Raw genomic sequence first — 17,927 nt, forward strand, 5'->3', positions numbered from 1 at the left:
GCCACTCGGGGAGGAACACGTGTGTGTCTGCGTCTGTGTGTGTGATGTTGAGATCAAAGTTGATCTGCATGCGTCTAATCCTCCGTCATGAAATCATCATGACCCACTTATGCTCGACAATCTAAAAATTCATAACACAATGAAGGTGTGTGCGGCTGTACGAGTGCACAACACTTACACACACTTGGTTAAACAGCTGGTGGAAAATTGCGTTTGTGTGTGTGTATGTGACTTGACATCCCTGTGGGAAGGCTAATTTGCATTGGGTTTCCCTCATTACACTGGACGGCAGTGTAAACACACTTAGCATATGCAGGGAGAGCGTCTCACAGACACACCAGGGGCCTGATCCAGGAAAGAAAAGTTATCCAGATTGGTTATATGACCGGCTTATATCACTTCGTGTGAAATGTTGTGGATTTTTCTTTTCAGCTTCTTCCTGGAACAGGCCCTGATGACACAACAACACCACCATAGGCTGACTGTAACTCATGTGAGCTTGATGAAAAGATAAAATACATGAGAAAAGCCTTTGTTGTTTTTCGAGTTGACGCCTCGTTTCGTCTTTATCCCAGCAGCATTCTCATGCTCTGAACTGAACTGATTCATGACAGTAAATACATGTTAATAAGGGACGTGAATCAGCAACTGTAGAAAGCATCTAATCCATCAGGATCAGACACTTGAAACAAGAGTTGTAGCAAAGTCAAAATACGTATGATATCAGTGCTGCTTGTAAAACTTATATTTAAAGTAAAGTTGGAAACACCAACAATATGGTGAACCATCGTGCCTTTTAACATGGACTTTAATTCAAGAAAATGCCACATATTTGACACTGTATGGCTTTCTCAGTTTGGTTCGATTGCTGTAGAAATATTCCCTGATTTCATCTACACTGTGCTCACACTCAGAGATAACACAACAATTGTGCTGATGCTAAAAAATCAGTGTTAACCCACTTTTATCCACACAGAAAATTGATCCGAAATCAATAAGGGAATCTTTAAAGAATTGGGCCAATAAGCAGGACAGATATTGGTTTGGACATTGGAATCAAATGGAAAACAATCAACTAACAATCAATTCCCTCAACTAATCTTGATCTCTATCAACATGCATGCTAAAAGTCCATCTTGGGCCATGTAAAGACCACAAATTGATTTGAAAAACGTCTTTTAAAGTTCTGTCTTGGTGTCCTTTACAGACTGGCTATTGATTTTTTAAAAATATATTTAGAATATTATTGCCAAAATTATTATGTATTGCTATTTATTTCAGTGATTAGTACATCAACAGAAAATTAATGAAAACCAATCTAAATAACCATTATTAATCAAGCAAGAATTGCCTAATTTGCTGCTTCAACAGTGTAAATTGAATATAAATAATGTTATTTTTAAACCCTGAACATAAAGATGTCAACAACTTTATCTGGCAGTAAAAATAGAAGTTCCCTATGGAAGTAACAGATACAATAAATAGTTAATAACTACACAAACTGCCATTTATAAGGGTGTGCAAATGGCAACATGAAGTGCGAACACCTCGCCTAGTTCAAATATCTGACCAAAAACTGACCTCTCTGTATGTCCAGATCTGGTTTCAATAAAGTCTATTAATAGAGATTATGTTCAGCAGGATCACTGTAACTGCTGGACACTGGCTGTACAGTCTCACAGTCAGAAATAAAAACATTACAACATGCTTTTTCTGCATCGTGTCTTGCTGTTTTAATGTAATGTTATACTGTAATGATATCCATAAATCCACTTTCTGAACCTCTCATTCTATTCAGGGTCGCAGGGGGCTGGAGCCTTACCCAGCATGCATTTAGTGGGCGGGAGTCTTTTACAGGCCTAACACACACACACAAAGACAATACAGCCACACCTACAGGAAATTCACTTTCCTAATTCACCTGTGTCAAGACAGGTAGGTCACTGAGCAGGAAACTGTAAAGATTTCAGATATTTTTCCACTCTGACGAGAATAAAAGTCTGCGTAGAACATGGAATGAATGTCCACAAATATTAGATTAAATATTTACTGTGCACAAACATTTTAATCCTACCGTGGACAGCTGTACGAGCTTGTTAGAATTAATAGTTTAGTGCCTCCAGCGAGGGAGGGAGAGACCACTGAAGACAGCTGAAGGAAGAGACAGGGATGGTTTTACAATCACATCTGACAGCTAACTGTTTCAGGGTTCATGGAGAGCAGAGGAGACGAAGCCGAGGGAAGGAGATGTGGTTTAAAATGAATCACTGACAGGAGGCGGACATAGATACTCCATTAGCTGATTATGAGTAGGGCATTGACTGTTAAAAGCTAGTTAAGAACACTGTAATACTTCCTCTTCCTCTAAGTATCTCAAACCAGTTCCACTAATGCACTGAGACAACAGCCGACATCCTATCGCAACGGAGGACTGAGACATTAAATCAAAACAGAATATATTCACTTTTCTACCTTTTTGTGCAGGTTATTTACATGTTATTAGGGCTGGGCGATATATATCGATATAAAAAATATATCAATATATTTTTAAATGTGATATGGATTTAGACCATATATCGATAGGGCTGCAACTAACGATTATTTTCATTATCGATTAATCTGACGATTATTTAAACGATTAATCGATTAGTTGTTTGGTCAATAAAATGTTGAAAATTATCAATCAGTGTTTCCAAAACCACAAGACGACGTCCTCAAATCTCTTTTTTTGTCCACAAACCAAAGAGATATTCAGTTTATTGTCATAAAGGAACAAAGAAACCAGAAATATTATTGTCTTTAAAGAATGTTGTTTAAAAAAACAATTATTTGATTATCAAAATAGTTGACAATTAAATAATCGATTATTGTTCGATTAATCGAATAATTGTTGAAGCTCTATATATCAATAGTTATTTTTTCCTTTTTTATATATATATATATATATATATAAATGCTGCCCTTACTAGGGTTTGTTATATTTAGTTATTTTGTAATGTTTTTTTGTTTTTTTTCATATAAATATATTTATTTCAGAAAAAGATTGGCCTATTTTATTTCATAGGCTATTTCTATTTAAGATTTTTTTTTTTTTTTAAATGTACACTTTATGGAGCTAAAAAGGTACTCCTGTTACACAGTATTTATGTCCACTTAAATAAACAGTTTCAATAAAACTACTTGTGACATGTCATATTTGACTTTGAATTTGACTGAACATTTGCTCTCACTTTGAGATAAAAATATCGGGATATATATCTATTATCGATATTCAGCCTAAATATATCGGGATATGACTTTTGGTCCATTCCTTTAAGTTTACAATGAATTTTACATACAAATGCTGTTTGAGAATCTTGGCTGTACTGTACTGTTATTGATTGAGGAATTAAAATATTATTTTTTAGAGTTGTAGTGATTGTAAAATGTTGCTGGATCGAAAAATGGTACATCAAGTCTAGAGATGGGTATCATTTGGATTTGATCAATAATGGTGTCAATAGATACTGCTTATTGAAAGTGTTGCCTACTGAAACTTCTGAATTGACCACATTGAAGGGCTGGTTAACAAAAAAAAAAAAATCAGTCTCTCACATGCAGCATTCCGGAGATATTTAATACATTTCATAAACAACATTGTTAACTTCTCTAGTGTCCAGCAGGTCAGTTTTTGGGGAAACCATAACCATAATTTAGCAATGCTTCTCTGTATCCATCGCTCGCGGGGAAACCACAAACTTATTGTGCAGACAGGAAATTTGCTTCATGCACCAGTTTCACAGTCATCTACATAGAATCTTCTCAGAGAAAAAGAAAGTCGTAATTTGGTCAGTTTCAGAGGAAATCCCAAAATAATAACTTTAGACCAAACCTCAAATATCTATCTCAAAGCCTAATATAAAGTTATGTTCTCAGCTAGAAGACAAGACAAACTGAACCAAAGTCACAGCCTCCTCTGCAGAGGTAATTACTGCAGAGCAGCAATTTGAATGTTGAGCTGCAAGGTTAAGTATTCATTCCAATGGCAGTCTGTTACACTGGGACACAGGCTACTGGGACACTCAGAGCTCTGAGACCTAGTTTTAGCTCTCAGCGCTGACTGCCAACGTGCTAGACGAGGGCCCGAGTTCGAGGCAAAGAGTCTCTGTGGGGAATTTTATTAACTAACTCAAAGCTCTTGGTGCTGCTTGAACCCTGTCAGAAAAAACTTCACGGAGTAGTCTGACGAAGGTAAAGCCCATAAACAGGTCCTGAGCCCCAAAACACTACAAAACCAACATTTAATAAGTGTTCTACAACTCCACTGAAGCTGGAAAGTTTTTGTTCCCATCTGTTTATGAGAAAGACATCTTAAACATTACAGCTTTTATTGAAACATAGTTCCTTTGTCTGAGGACCAGCTGATGAAAGGAAAATACTTACATAATTTGGCAATTAACTGATTCGCCGATCAATAGAAACTTAACTGAAAAAATGTGATAATCTTTTAAGTGATTTACGATACGATACGAAAACTTTATTATCCACCGGGTGGAAATTCCTCTTTGGTTTCACCATAGACATGTCTCAAAACAAACAGAATAAATAGTAAAAAATGATATTGCAAATCTGTAAAACACTCATGGATTTCAGCTTCTAAAATGTTTCATTTAATGATGTTTATTCTGTTATATGACTGTCAATTAATTAGCTTTGAGTTGGTCAGACAAAATGAGTTCCTTGTCTGGGAACTTGCAATGGGCATTTCCTCTGGTTTTAGGCTGTTTGTTTAGGCTAAACAATTAATCAAATAATTAAAAACTTATTGGCAGATTAATCCGGGAAGGAAATAGTCGGTCAGTTTAAGTTTTTGTCTTGTTTCAATGCCAGTAGTTAAAGTCTAATATCGGTATCTGGGAATCTCAAGTGAGTTAGTGAGATTTGCATTTAGGTGCAATGTCACAGAAAATCAGTCCCTGAAGGGAAATAATGAACGTTTTATGGAGGGTACAGCTTTGGAAAATTGCACTACGGTTGAGATCTCGTTGAGTAAACTGACATGAACGTCCACGAAGCTTTGTGTGGTAGAAGAGAAACAGAAGGGCTGACTGTAGTTTGGCCATTTCACGGGAACAGAGAGAAAGAAAGCATACAAGTCCGACAATTGCTGCTGTGTTTTTGTGCGTGCGTGACTGTTATCTAAATATGACTCAATCACAGTCGTCGTCATTACGATCGTGGACAAAGTCTTTCTTTTGCTGAAAAATAATGGCTTTTTTCATATCTCTCGAAAGATTATTCGGGGGTGGATGGATTCTGAGGAGCTGGCATGCAGTCCTGAGCTAACCAAGGAGCTGGAATAATAACACTGGAGCTAACACACACACACACACACATACACACACTCACAAAGAACATGGGCCATAAACACCCCCTGTAGTGTGGGATCCATGTGTCTTTGTGCTCTCTTGGCCTAGACACCAGCTGGTCTCTTTTCTTTCAACTTGCTCACTGTATATTCATCCTCATATTACCCAGCAACCCCTCCTTTCGTTGCAACAGACACTCCCACTGCACTATCCCAACACCAACCCCACAATCCACCCTCCTATGGAGCACCCTATCCTAATCCCATACGACACCCACTGACACCAAAACCACACTTAAACTAATCCTGGCATCAAAAAAAGCCTTATCACGCCGATCCAGAGCCACGAAAATAATGATAATAGCACAAAACACGCAGCGGGAGTAAACTGAAGCAATATTTTGGCCCGGAGGCATTTTAAGCTGCATCATCTTTCAGAGTTTGATCCCCTTCCCTGGCTCGCCTCCATTTTTAATATCCTAGATAGAAAGTGGGTCCTGGTGCCTTGAAACGCTACAGCAAAGACAGGGCCAAGTTTAGAGGAAAACCTGTCTGATGGGGGTGAATATTTGGGAGGCTGGGTGATGGGCTGGAGTGAGGCTGCAATCATTTATGAATAATAAGTCCTCAGCAAAGTGAAGGCAAAGAGAGGAGGAGGCCCGTCAGACAGCCGCAGGCTAACTAGAAATGTTCCCCTGCTAATCAAAATGAGGAGGTGGCGGCTGGTCGGCTCGAGATTAAATTGAAGAAATAAGAGCTGTGATGTTGGGCATGAATACTGTCAGAAGCAGAAGCCTCCCACCAGCAAAGATCATGACTTTTTTAATAATTGTGAGACCATATTATACAGAGTAATGATATTCTGGGGCACTTTGTTCTTTCTTATTCCAGCACTGTGCTTCATATTCACTCAGGTCGACACAATGCCACCTGCTCTGCTGCCATAGCTGCAGGTTACCACTGATTTGGCAAGTTTCCGCACATTAACTACAAATCACAGACTGCACATTATAACCAAGAAGAAAAACATTTCTACTTTTAAGTTTTCAGATTGGTTTCCTTCCTTCCTGGAAGTCGGCAGCTTCACTTAATGTCAACTTCTTAAGACTTTATATTCGCACAGTTATCCACAAATAAAGATTTAATCATCATTATTATCCTGTCAAACGTGTTTGTTGCAGTGACAAAACTCTTCTGACTTCTGCTGTCAACTGCTCTTCAGATTTTGTCAGTCAAAAATGATCAAACCCAGGTGACAGACAAAAATTAAACATGTAGTGTGTATCAGCACGTGTTGCTGTGTGCCGCTGTGTTTTCTCTGCTACTATTCGCAATAGTTCAATATTTTTAAATCTTTCAAATAGGCAATAAAATGTTCAAAAAATACTGACAGATACCCATCACAAGTTATAAGAATACAAAAATTGGTCTTAAATTTACTCACTTAACAAATGACAAATGATAAATACAATAAATCAAAAAGGGTGGAACTCATGAGTCAATATAATTCATGATACTGGGTTTACAATATACGATTTTATGGAGATTTTTTAAAACAAAATTAGATTGGGGAGTGAAAAAGATTACTTTGTTTCTCAGACAAAAATCTACAAAATATACTCTCTTTTCCTATTTAAAAAAACAGTTTTTTATTTCTTAGGTAGGGTATAATCAATGCAACAAAATGCATATTTCATTGTTTATCTGAAAAATTCCCTTGAATTAACTTAAATATTCTGTGTTAAATAACCCAAAAAATACTGAATTTTAAAATAAGTCCCAAATAAAATACATGACTAATATAAATCAAGAAAATAGCTTCCAAAAGTCAAAAATCAAACAGATACCGATTAATAAAATTAGAAAAGAAAATAACTTAAAATATAACAGGATACGAAACAGGATGGTGCATCCGGCAGCCGCCATGTTTGTCAGATATTTTATATCTCACAAGTATCTTAATATCCCTAATAATCTGGGAATGTATCAAACTGTTTCAAGAGACCAGCATGTCCCCCACATGCTGGTTACAGGGATCAAACTTGTGACCTGGCAGGCGAGCTCTCACTCTCCCACATTAATAGAGAACTTGAATAATGCTGCCTTGTCTATTTCAGATATGCACATTTGTCAGCTTCAGCCTACACCCCAATGACTTGTCCTTACGCCGCGCCGGTAAAAGTAGTGTCGTTTTACTCCAAGCAGCCAGCTATGCAATATATGGAATATCACTGGCTTGCATTACCGCCTCCAGTATGTGGACACCGCGGTGTAAAGCTGCTGGTCTTTACAAATCAACATCTATCATTTTAGAGGAAACTCCTGGGTCTCAAACTTGCGACCTGTGGGCCAATTGAGGCCCTCGTGACGATATTTTGTGGCCCTCACCTTGATATGAAAGTTTAATGTGAGTTTTATATGAATGGCACTTTCCCGTGTTGTGTGTGGAAGGTCCCTTTAATTCCTTTTTACAGTAATTTTGTGTCTTTTTTGGTCATTTAGTGTCTTTTTTTAGTGATTTTGTGTCTTTTTAAAATAATTTTGTGTCTTTTTTTAGTAAATGTGTGTCTTTTTTGGTCGTTTTATGTCTTTTTAAAGTAATTTAGTTATTTTTCTGTAATTTTGTGTCTTTTTTTAGTAATTTTGTGTCTTTTTTTTAGTAATTTTGTGTCTTGTTTTGGTCATTTTGATACTGCCTCCAGCGGCCCCCAGGTTATTTAAGTGTGAGACCCCTGCGTTAAAGGGAGATGCCAGCATCCAAACTATGCTATATCAGAAGCCAGGCTCGGGGACAAACACTAAAGCTGCTGTTGAGTTTCCGATGTCTCCCCACTTATAATGAGGGATGGTTTGGTTTCACCATTATTCCATTTTTAAAAGGACTTACTTTGACTCATGTTTCTTTATTACCCTTCAAACCCAGACAGCAATAAAACCTTCAAACTGGAAAAAATGTTAATCAAATGAGCTGCTGTGGTCTCAAGTGTGGCTGTCTGGCTCATTAGCCAAGTTGGGTCTCTACCAGAATAGATCTTTCTATCTCTCATCACAAGTGAAATGTATTTTACCTCTCTATATCTGTTATTTATTGCATTACATAATTGACACTGTGTTGTAATTTTGCATAAAAGGTAATAACTAAAGGTTGATATATTTGACATATCTGGTATCTGCCATCCTAATCTTTCGACAGATCCAGTCAGGTGGGTAGCCTAAATATCTCGCCAGGCTTTTATATACAAGACTTAGTGGATGCTTTCATATATAAAGCCTTACTGTACCATTATGACATGCATTATTTACACCGTGCCCATGGCAGGAATCAAGCCGCTATCCCAGGTATTATCAGTGCTATGCTACGTGTTATGTCAGTTTACCTTCTTCTTACAGTTAAATAAATTAATTGACTTGTGATCATAACTTTTTCCTGGCAGCTGGCTGTTGGCTGTCCTTTCAAACTTTGCCCTTTGCATGCTGCTTACTGCAAATAGGTGTGTTTAATCTGTCTTTAGCTTCCCCTTTCATCATCATGTATTGCAGCATCTCTGTTAAGACATAAACTTCTATTAGCAGTCTGGATCACACAAACAAGGTAACTCTTGCTCCCTCCCATCAGCCTGTTATCAATTATTCACTTCAATCAATATTTACAGAAACACAGAAATAGATAAAAGGTGTGATTATGCTCTCAGCTGTACGTTTGAGCTGCACTGAAATGAAACTAAATGATTTCAGTCTGGAGCCCTATGTACACACTTTCACACTTTATAAGGAGAGGTTCGGTCAGCACATCACACACAGTATCTCAGACACTGTTGGTTACAAAGTGTTGTGTCTTATCATGGGATTTGACTGGCCTAAGGGGGAGCTGTAACATTTATTTAGCCTTCTTGTTTATCTCTGCTCACCAACAGAAGCAATTCAGATTAAATACTTTGTCTGTGCTGTGTGATCTCCTGCTCAAATCATTACGTGGAGTATTCTCTGTCAATAATAAGTTACATTAAACTTTTAGGAAACCCCACCAGGCATCATTTCACTGCATAAGCATCTATTTTGAGTTTCAACCAAATGGTGAGTATATGAAACGATATTATTAACAGCGTTTCAGCAGCATCACATTTTGAAAGCTTTGGCAGAAATGAGACTTCCCCTCTGCCCCTCTTGAATATATATAAGCCTTTTTTGAACACTTTGGATTCTCTCTACATCACTTTTTGCTGACAGAAAGTCTGCTTCTCTCTGAAAGAGGAACCACAGCACAGACACCCCATTTTTCCTTTTAAACTACAGCACTTCAAAAAGGCTTTAAAAAATGTACCTTCTGTGCAGGCATCCAGAGCAACTTTTTTCCACTATTTATTTACTGAAAAATTTAGGAGCACCAGCAAAAAGTTAAGAAACACAACTTATAAAAAACATGCAATACAACACATTTATGTTTCTTCCCCATCTCGACCATGTAACTAATGAATGTTTTGGAAATTAACAGATCATTTATAGATATAAAAAGCAAAATCACGATATATACTCCTTAATATCTCACTGGAAATAAATCAAAATAAGATTTGTGGCAAACAGAGCTTTGTTTCGGTGCTTTGAACACATCGACTCTGCAACATGCCCAGGAGCACGGACGTCTGCAGGGACTGGGATTTTAATATAGATATTCTTGTAATGTTATGATGTTATGATCATGCATTAAGATTAACAGCCTCAGACGAATACTGAACGATTTCATCTTAGCTTGGTAATGATTCGCCATCAGCTTAACAAGCGAGCTGTGTTTGTTTAAAACGACAACTATGGACACAGCAGGTGGAAATATCGATATTCTACTTTTTTTGAGTTGTTGCCAACCACAGTCGAACTTTACCTTCACTTCAGCTGTTCACTGTCTCTACCGTGGCCTCTTCTGTTCTGTATGCACACATGCATACATTTATAAGCTTTTCATTCAGCTGAGGGCTGGCATTTAAAAATATATCGATATATTTTTAAATGTGATTTGGAATTAGACCATATCGCATATATCAATATAGTTCAATTTTTTCCCCCTTTTATATATATAAAAGCTGCCCTTACTAGGGTTTGTCATATTTAGTTATTTTGTAATATTCGTTATTCTTTTCTCATATAAATATATTTATTTCAGAAAAAGACTGGCCTATTTTATTTCATAGGCTATTTTTGTTTAAGATATTTCTTTATTTAAATGTGCACTTTATGGAGCTTTGATTCTAAAAACAGGTACTCCTGATGTTATTCAGTATTTATGTTCACTTAAATAAACAGTTCAACAAAACTACTTGTGACATGTCATATTTGGCTTTGATTTTGACTGAACATTTGCTCTAACTTTGCAATAAAAATATCGGGATATATATCATATATCAATATTTAGACTAAATATATCAGGATATGACTTTTGGTCCATATCATCCAGCACTAATTCAGCTAATGTGCTGTGAAAAAACATTTAGGTGGTGCAGTGTTATAATGCTCGGGAAAACCCTGGATATAAAAGTAAGTTTGCAGGTTGCACTGCTGCTCCTGCAAAATTTAGCTGCATCCTCTCCAAAAACGGTCACAAATTGTGACTAAATGGCAATCTGGAGGCCTACTCCTGTGTAGAGATACAACGTAGACTACTCAGAAAAAAGAAAAGGTGAAAAGGTGTGCTGCTGCCACTTCCTTATAAATCCAGGTTGTGGGTAGTGGGTTTGTCTACTCTGTCAATCAGTTTTGCCATGTAGCCAGTCACTGTTTCAAATGTTTTCTTAGAGTAAGAAACAATCACATTAAAGGTAAAATTATAAAAAGAAATGTTTCTTGTTCTGCTACTTCCCCACGCATTAAAGTACAGAGAAAGACACCAACGCACATTGAGTAATAGCAGTTTCCTGTTATACCCATGTGTGGTTTCTTTGCTGTAATCAGGAAGTTTGCAGGCCCGTGCCCAAGTGACTCAAAAAGACTATGTAGAATATGTGGCAGAGAACAGACTCCTCTCACTGTTTAATCATTTACAAATGGAAGACACTCTTTAGCAATTCCCCGCCAGGAAGCTTTCAGGTCTTTTTCTGGAATCGCAGAGTGACGCTGACTAGCCACAACAGCAACAGGACAGAAATGTCTCAATCCCCTGGGACGCATTTAAGGAAGTTTCTCACAGAGACAAAGTCAAAGCTATTTATTCTATGAGACACTGCCGTATTGGTGCCACTAAAAAGAAATGTCCCGGGTTAATTTTTCTAAGGCTTACTATCAAAACGGTGTCTCCAAGCTGCTTCTTCCAAAAAAGATTAAACAGTCATCACACTAATGTCACATCATAGCACGCTAGGGTTCCCACACAAGGGAGTTAGATTTGTCATTTAATGTGGGAAAGTACCAACAATAGAGTGCCAGGAGAGTCTGGCTGTGGCCGAGCGTTTTATCCACTCTACCAGTCTCTGGCAGGTCGCCAAACATCATTGGGAGATTTCCCTTCATTCTGCAAATCATGACCAGCAAATGAGTTAAAATTGACTGGTGCGCTTTGGAAACTATTACCAACTATCACTGTATTAAACAGATGAAAATGCTCACTTCCCCCCTCTATCCAGTTTTTCTCCAAGCTAAAAAGAAGCTGAGGGCCCATAGCAGATGGCTGATTGCTCTGAGCTAATGCACTGGAGAGACGGCCCTCAAAGTACAAAATGCAACTGCTGTGTTTGCATAGAAATGCAGCAACACAACATACAGTAGATGGATGCATAATGCAATCTACTTGGTCCCACACCAATCATATTCAGAGACGGAAATGAACAGCTTCCACCAGCTAAATGCTGCATATTGGCTGTGCATGTTTTTTTCTACCAGCCAGCCTGGCAGGTCACCAGCCATCACTCATTTCAGCTCTAAAAAATCTGGTCAAGAAGTGGAAGTGGCTTGACAAATGCGGAAACCAGAGTGGTTAAGGGATGAAAACACCTCCTATCCTCTTCACAGCACCGTCAATAAAGGTGTTAACAGTTTAACCACAGCTTTACGTCGTTAGCTCATACCTGAAAACCCTATTTACGGTGAAGTTATTACAAAATCATAAGGCGGCCAGTCACCCACAGCCTGGTAATGAAATGCTTAGCTAACAGCTGATGCCTGTGTGTTGATGAGCATGACGCAGTCGCACCCGTGGGTCAATGAGCTGCCTGAACTTTAAAAAACTTCTGACTGAGGCTGATGTGCAAGAGAAGGAAATAAAACCCGGCCTTGTTCAGACTCTGAATAGTCCATTACATAATAGACAAAGTGGCAACTGAAGAGCTCACAACTATTTGTCAAGAAGAATGCTCATAATGGTTTACTGTGATGTATTAACAAGCTTGGTAGGAATTTTAACTGCATGCTCAGAATAAACACAACACAGTATCAGGTACATTGTATTCACATAGCTGCATGTATTTAAAGCCATTAAGAATTATAGGCTTGTTTTTACGAGCCTATTTATTAATGTAGTGGCTATTTTTGTATTTAATCCTCCAGTCATTAGGCCTGTCACATTAATTACAATATGGACTTATCGTATGATATTTGGACATGACCACGATGATTTTATCTGACCTCTATCATTTGTTGTGTTTACACGCAGGTTTGTTTACTTAATAATGTCAGCAACAACATGATGTTTGACAAACAACAGGTTTTACAACTATTACAAGACAACTGGGTGCAACACCTGAACATGTTTTCACATCATTTCTGCCCTGTTGTTTTATTTATTGAGGATATTTTAATATTTTTCTTCACTTTCCAGTGTGAATATTCTTAAAGATTAAGTTTTTTGCTCTTTGAAAGGGTCTACTTGCATCATAATCCTATCATATATCAGTGGGATTAATTGGTCTGAAAATTACAATAAAGTATTGTTGTTTTTTTGAATAATTTCTGGGACAATATATCTTGTCGTGACAGGCCTACGGGTCATGTAATTTAAAAAGAATGCAAAGTTATCAGAGCTGTATTTAATTTGCTGGCAAAGTCTGACCAACAGTGACAAATCCAAGTCCTAAGTAAATCCTTACAGCTGTGACTATTCAGTTTTCACATTAGTACCAACTGATTGAAACAATAAAACAAATTGTCAATTGATAGTTGCAGCTGTAGTGCTTTAAAAAGCAGTTAACACATTAATGTGCTTTCTCAAAACTGCTTCCAATGTGCCTGACCATTAGGCAAACACAGACTGAAATGTGCATCGAATAAAATCCACCCATTTAGTGAGTAAAAGTAAGTAAAATTCCTGCAGATAGCTCAGTCACATGCAGTTGAACAGTCGTGTTGACTCAGCCTATTGGCTGTGTGTGTGTGTGCACTTTTAAGGAAATGAGAGGCACACACAAGCAGAGGTGTAATGCAGTACAAACAGTACGAGCGTTAAGCTCATTTGCATAAGAGTTTTCAGTTACACCGTTTAAAAAAAATAATAAATATTGGTGTGAAATGCCTATAGCTGTACATTTGCACTTTTAAATGGAAAAAGCACATATAAATACAGATTCTAGACTATTACTGCTCAGTTAAACGCTACATGATGGGCCGTTTGCATCAAATGGAGCTCACAGTTCCTTCATCTTTTTACTGTTAGTGAAATATTGCGTGCTGGCTTGTAGCGAGATTAAATTCCCTGTCACCCAGGGAATTATATCCAGCTCTTTATAAATTAATTTGCTAATTGTGGTGCCATATTGATGCAGCTTTTCATAATAATGAAAAAAAAAAATCTAATATTTATAGACTTATTCACCTCTTAGAGGCAGAAGCTACATTTACTCCATTTATACGACAACTTTAGTTACCAGTGTGGATATAGATTATTAATTACATTTTTTTAAAATACTTTTAATATTAAAAACACATATACATGAACAACACTGTTCATATCAATGGAACACATATAATCTAAAATAATAATTAAAATATTCTAAAATATTTAGGGCATTTATTGTGATACCATATTGATGCAGTTCTTGATTTAAATATTTTTTTTTCTTATACGTTTATACTATAATACTACTCCACATCCTCTTAGAGACAGAGACAGACAACTTTTTACTTTTTTACACAATTATATGCCAGCTTTGCAGATTTGAAATATTAATACAAACTTTAGATCAACTAATGAATTTAGTATCTGATTCTAGACCATTATTGCTCAGTTAAACGCTGTCTGTTGGGTCATTTGCATCAACTGGAGCTCACAGTTCCCACATCTTTTAGACTGTTTGTAAAACACTACTTGCTAGCTTTTAGCTACTACGATAACTGTCACACAGGGAATTACATCCAGCTTTTTATAAACTAATTTGCTTATTGTGGTGCCATATTGATGCAGCTTTTGATTAAAAAAAAAATCTAATATCTATACTCCACCTCTCAGAGACAGAGGCTACTTTATACTCCATTTATATGACAACTTTAGTTACCAGTAACTTTGCAGATATAGATTTTGAATTATATTTTTAAAAATACTTTTAATATCAGAAAACACATATACATGAACAAAACTGTTAATACCAATGGAACATATATACTGTAAAATAATAAATAATTAAAATAAAAGATTCCACAATATTTTAGGGCACTTATTGTGGTGCCATATTGATGCAGTTCTTGATTTATATATACATTCTTATAAATAAATAAAAAATAATAATAATAATACTCCACATCCTCTTAGAACAGGGGCTACTTTTTATCCACCACAATTATATGACAGCTTTAGTAACTTTGCATATTTTAATTATTAATACAAACTTTAGATCAACTATTGCATTTAGTATGTGATTCCAGACTATTATTGGTCAGTTAAACGCTGTCTGTTGGGTCGTTTGCATCAACTTCCCACATATTTTAGACTGTTTGTGACTGTGACACTATTATACGATAACTGTCACACGGGGAATTAAATACAGCTTTTAAAAAATAATCTGACATTCCTCCACTCGTAGTATTTTGTGTCTGACGACCGAGAAGCGGAGTCAAACAGGGAGAAGGGCGTGTTAGTGAGTGGAGCTATCTGTTAGCATGCTGCGGCTAATGCTAAACTAACAAGCTTCCTTTAACACAAGCAAACAGACACACAGCGGGATAAAACCAGGTCCACAGGGACGAAAACCGTGTGCAGGGGTAATCTTAGGTGAATTTATAATATGTACACGGTTCCTATTTTGAGTCAGGACCGTACAAGGAGCCTCCGTTTGCAAATGAGCGGAAGTTGAGCTAAAAATAATAAGAGCAGCAGCAGCAGCAGCAGCAGCAGCGGTGGTTTCTGCTGAGGCCTGATCTTTTCTACCACTTTAATAAAGCCGCTCGACGCCACGAGGACACCCGGGCACTCAACATGACACTATAGAAATTAAACGCTAACGTTTTCTGTCCAGTTTAGGTTTATCAAGTGGTTTAATTTGGCGTCTTACCTTCTCCTCGTCGGATAGCTGCTCCTCATGATCCGCCATCTTTTCTTCCGGCACCACCAGCTTGTCAGAGCCCCGTGACGTCATCACATGGGTGGATTCCCAGCTCAGCAGTCATTCAGTCCGAAGCTGTTATAACTAAACTAACTAGCAGTCATTCAGTCTGAAGCTGTTATAACTATCAGTCATTCAGTCTGAAGCTGTTATAACTAAACTAACTATCAGTCATTCAGTCTGTCTGAGGCTGTAACTGAGTATTTTATTTAAGTTACTCAGTCTCTGTCTGAGCCTGTAAATATATATATTAAGAAAAATGTTATAGAAAAATGTTACAGACTCAAATGAATGTATCATCCATCCATCAACATGATTGGTTTTATCTTCCTTCCTATTGTTAAGGTCTTTCATTGTGGTTCCATGTTGGTGCAGTTCTTGATGAAAAATGAACAATTCAAAAATATATATGTTTTTGAAAACACACAATACATTGCACACCAAGGGTATGTATGTAATTCAAATAAATGCATGACAAATCCATTCAATTAAATAATGACAGGTTAGAATAAATACATTGATTAATTAATTAATTAAGTTGCATCAACAGTCAATAAACATATTTTACTTTTAAGTAAAGGAACTGAATATTTATATACTTCTTGTCTTTGTGACTGGAGCAGCTAGTAGCTCACATGAAGCTCATGCATTTGCATAATTCAATAATTAATTCAATAATGTGTATACTGAAAAATTAATAACTGCATCGGTTATGCAAATTTAGTGTATGCACATGGGTCTCAAGTGATATATCATGAAGCTTTATCACTTTATTTATGCTATTTGTACATCATGTTTTCTAATCCACCCTTTTCTACCCGTCTCTATCTTTTTCCATCTTCTTCTTTTTCCTCCGAGGAAACAATAAATAAATTAAATTAATAAATAAAGTCTCCACATCTGTCACATTGATGCACATCTTTGTGGATTATTATCTCTGGACATTGCACACATTCTTTATATTTTATACTGTCCACTTTTGCACATTCCTGCACAAACTGCACAGCTCTTTATTATAAAGAAAATGTATTGTTTTTTTTTTTTCTTTTTCAAATTCCTTGTATGTGAATACCCACTTGGCAATAAATCTGATTATGATAATGATAATCTGACATAATCTTATTTTAATATAGCTGAGTAAGCACGTCTGAGGTTCACATTGAGATTTCATTTTTTCCTCACAAGGGCAAATTCAATTTTTTTGGGACAACCTTTGAATACAAAACAAGGTACATTTTCTTCTGGTTGCTCCCCATTTGTAGCAGTGAGTCGGTTATCATTCTAAAAAAAAAACCCTCTTCTAAATACCTGGTACCTTTTATCACATGTCAATTATAAATGGATTTTTAAGTAAATATATGGTTATCAGAATTAAGTTTCCTTGGCTATGCATGCCTTCACAGCTATATATTTTTAATTTTAAAGTAATTCTTTCTTCACATTTACATTTCAGTTTACATGCCTTGCTCAGAGGCACCCTGGCATTAAATAAATAATGATACATTTAATTAAAAGAAAGAATTCTTCTTCCATCCGTTACTAAAATATGAAGTTTTAACCCTCTGGAGTCTCCAAAAGCTCCAAATCCAGACTTGTTGACTCCACCCAGACTAGAAAACAAAGCAGCGTGGAGCCCTACTGTAAATTTACCTCTAAAGTTCTGGCTGTAAACTCCATGAGGCCAGTTTCAGTTTGATGATGATATACCAAGTAAAACTGGAGACAAGCTCAAATATATTTAGTATAAAATGATAGAACTGGTTGGAACCCTCTTATATGTTAGATTTACAACCTTTGTTCACATTTGCAACATTTAAAATTCTTTATTGAGCATGATAGTGTTTTGAAAGTGAAAAAAAAGGTTCAAAATCACATTTTATGTTGGACTAAAGGACTAAAAAAGACACAAAATGATCATAAAAGACACAAAGACACAAAATGACAAAAAAAAGACACAGAAAGACCAAAAGAGACACAAAATTACCAAAAAAGACACAAAATGACAAAAAATGACAAAAAAAGACAACAACAAAAAAGACTCAAAATCAGATTTTGAGATTCAAAATCAC

General features: G+C 36.6%; 1 protein-coding gene across 1 annotated transcript in view; it reads right to left on the reverse strand.

Annotated features, from left to right (window-relative positions):
• Nucleotides 1-15,934, reverse strand: part of LOC131973442 (F-actin-capping protein subunit alpha-2) — a 33,803-nt gene extending 17,869 nt beyond the window's left edge. Inside the window, exon 1 of the mRNA XM_059335444.1 lies at nt 15,808-15,934. Within this exon, the coding sequence (XP_059191427.1) occupies nt 15,808-15,891 (84 nt within the window). The 5' untranslated portion in view covers nt 15,892-15,934. The remainder of the gene's footprint in view (nt 1-15,807) is intronic.
• Between the last annotated feature and the right edge of the window lie 1,993 nt (nt 15,935-17,927).

Source organism: Centropristis striata, chromosome 6 (assembly GCF_030273125.1).
Source record: "Centropristis striata isolate RG_2023a ecotype Rhode Island chromosome 6, C.striata_1.0, whole genome shotgun sequence".
Classification (NCBI taxonomy): domain Eukaryota; kingdom Metazoa; phylum Chordata; class Actinopteri; order Perciformes; family Serranidae; genus Centropristis; species Centropristis striata.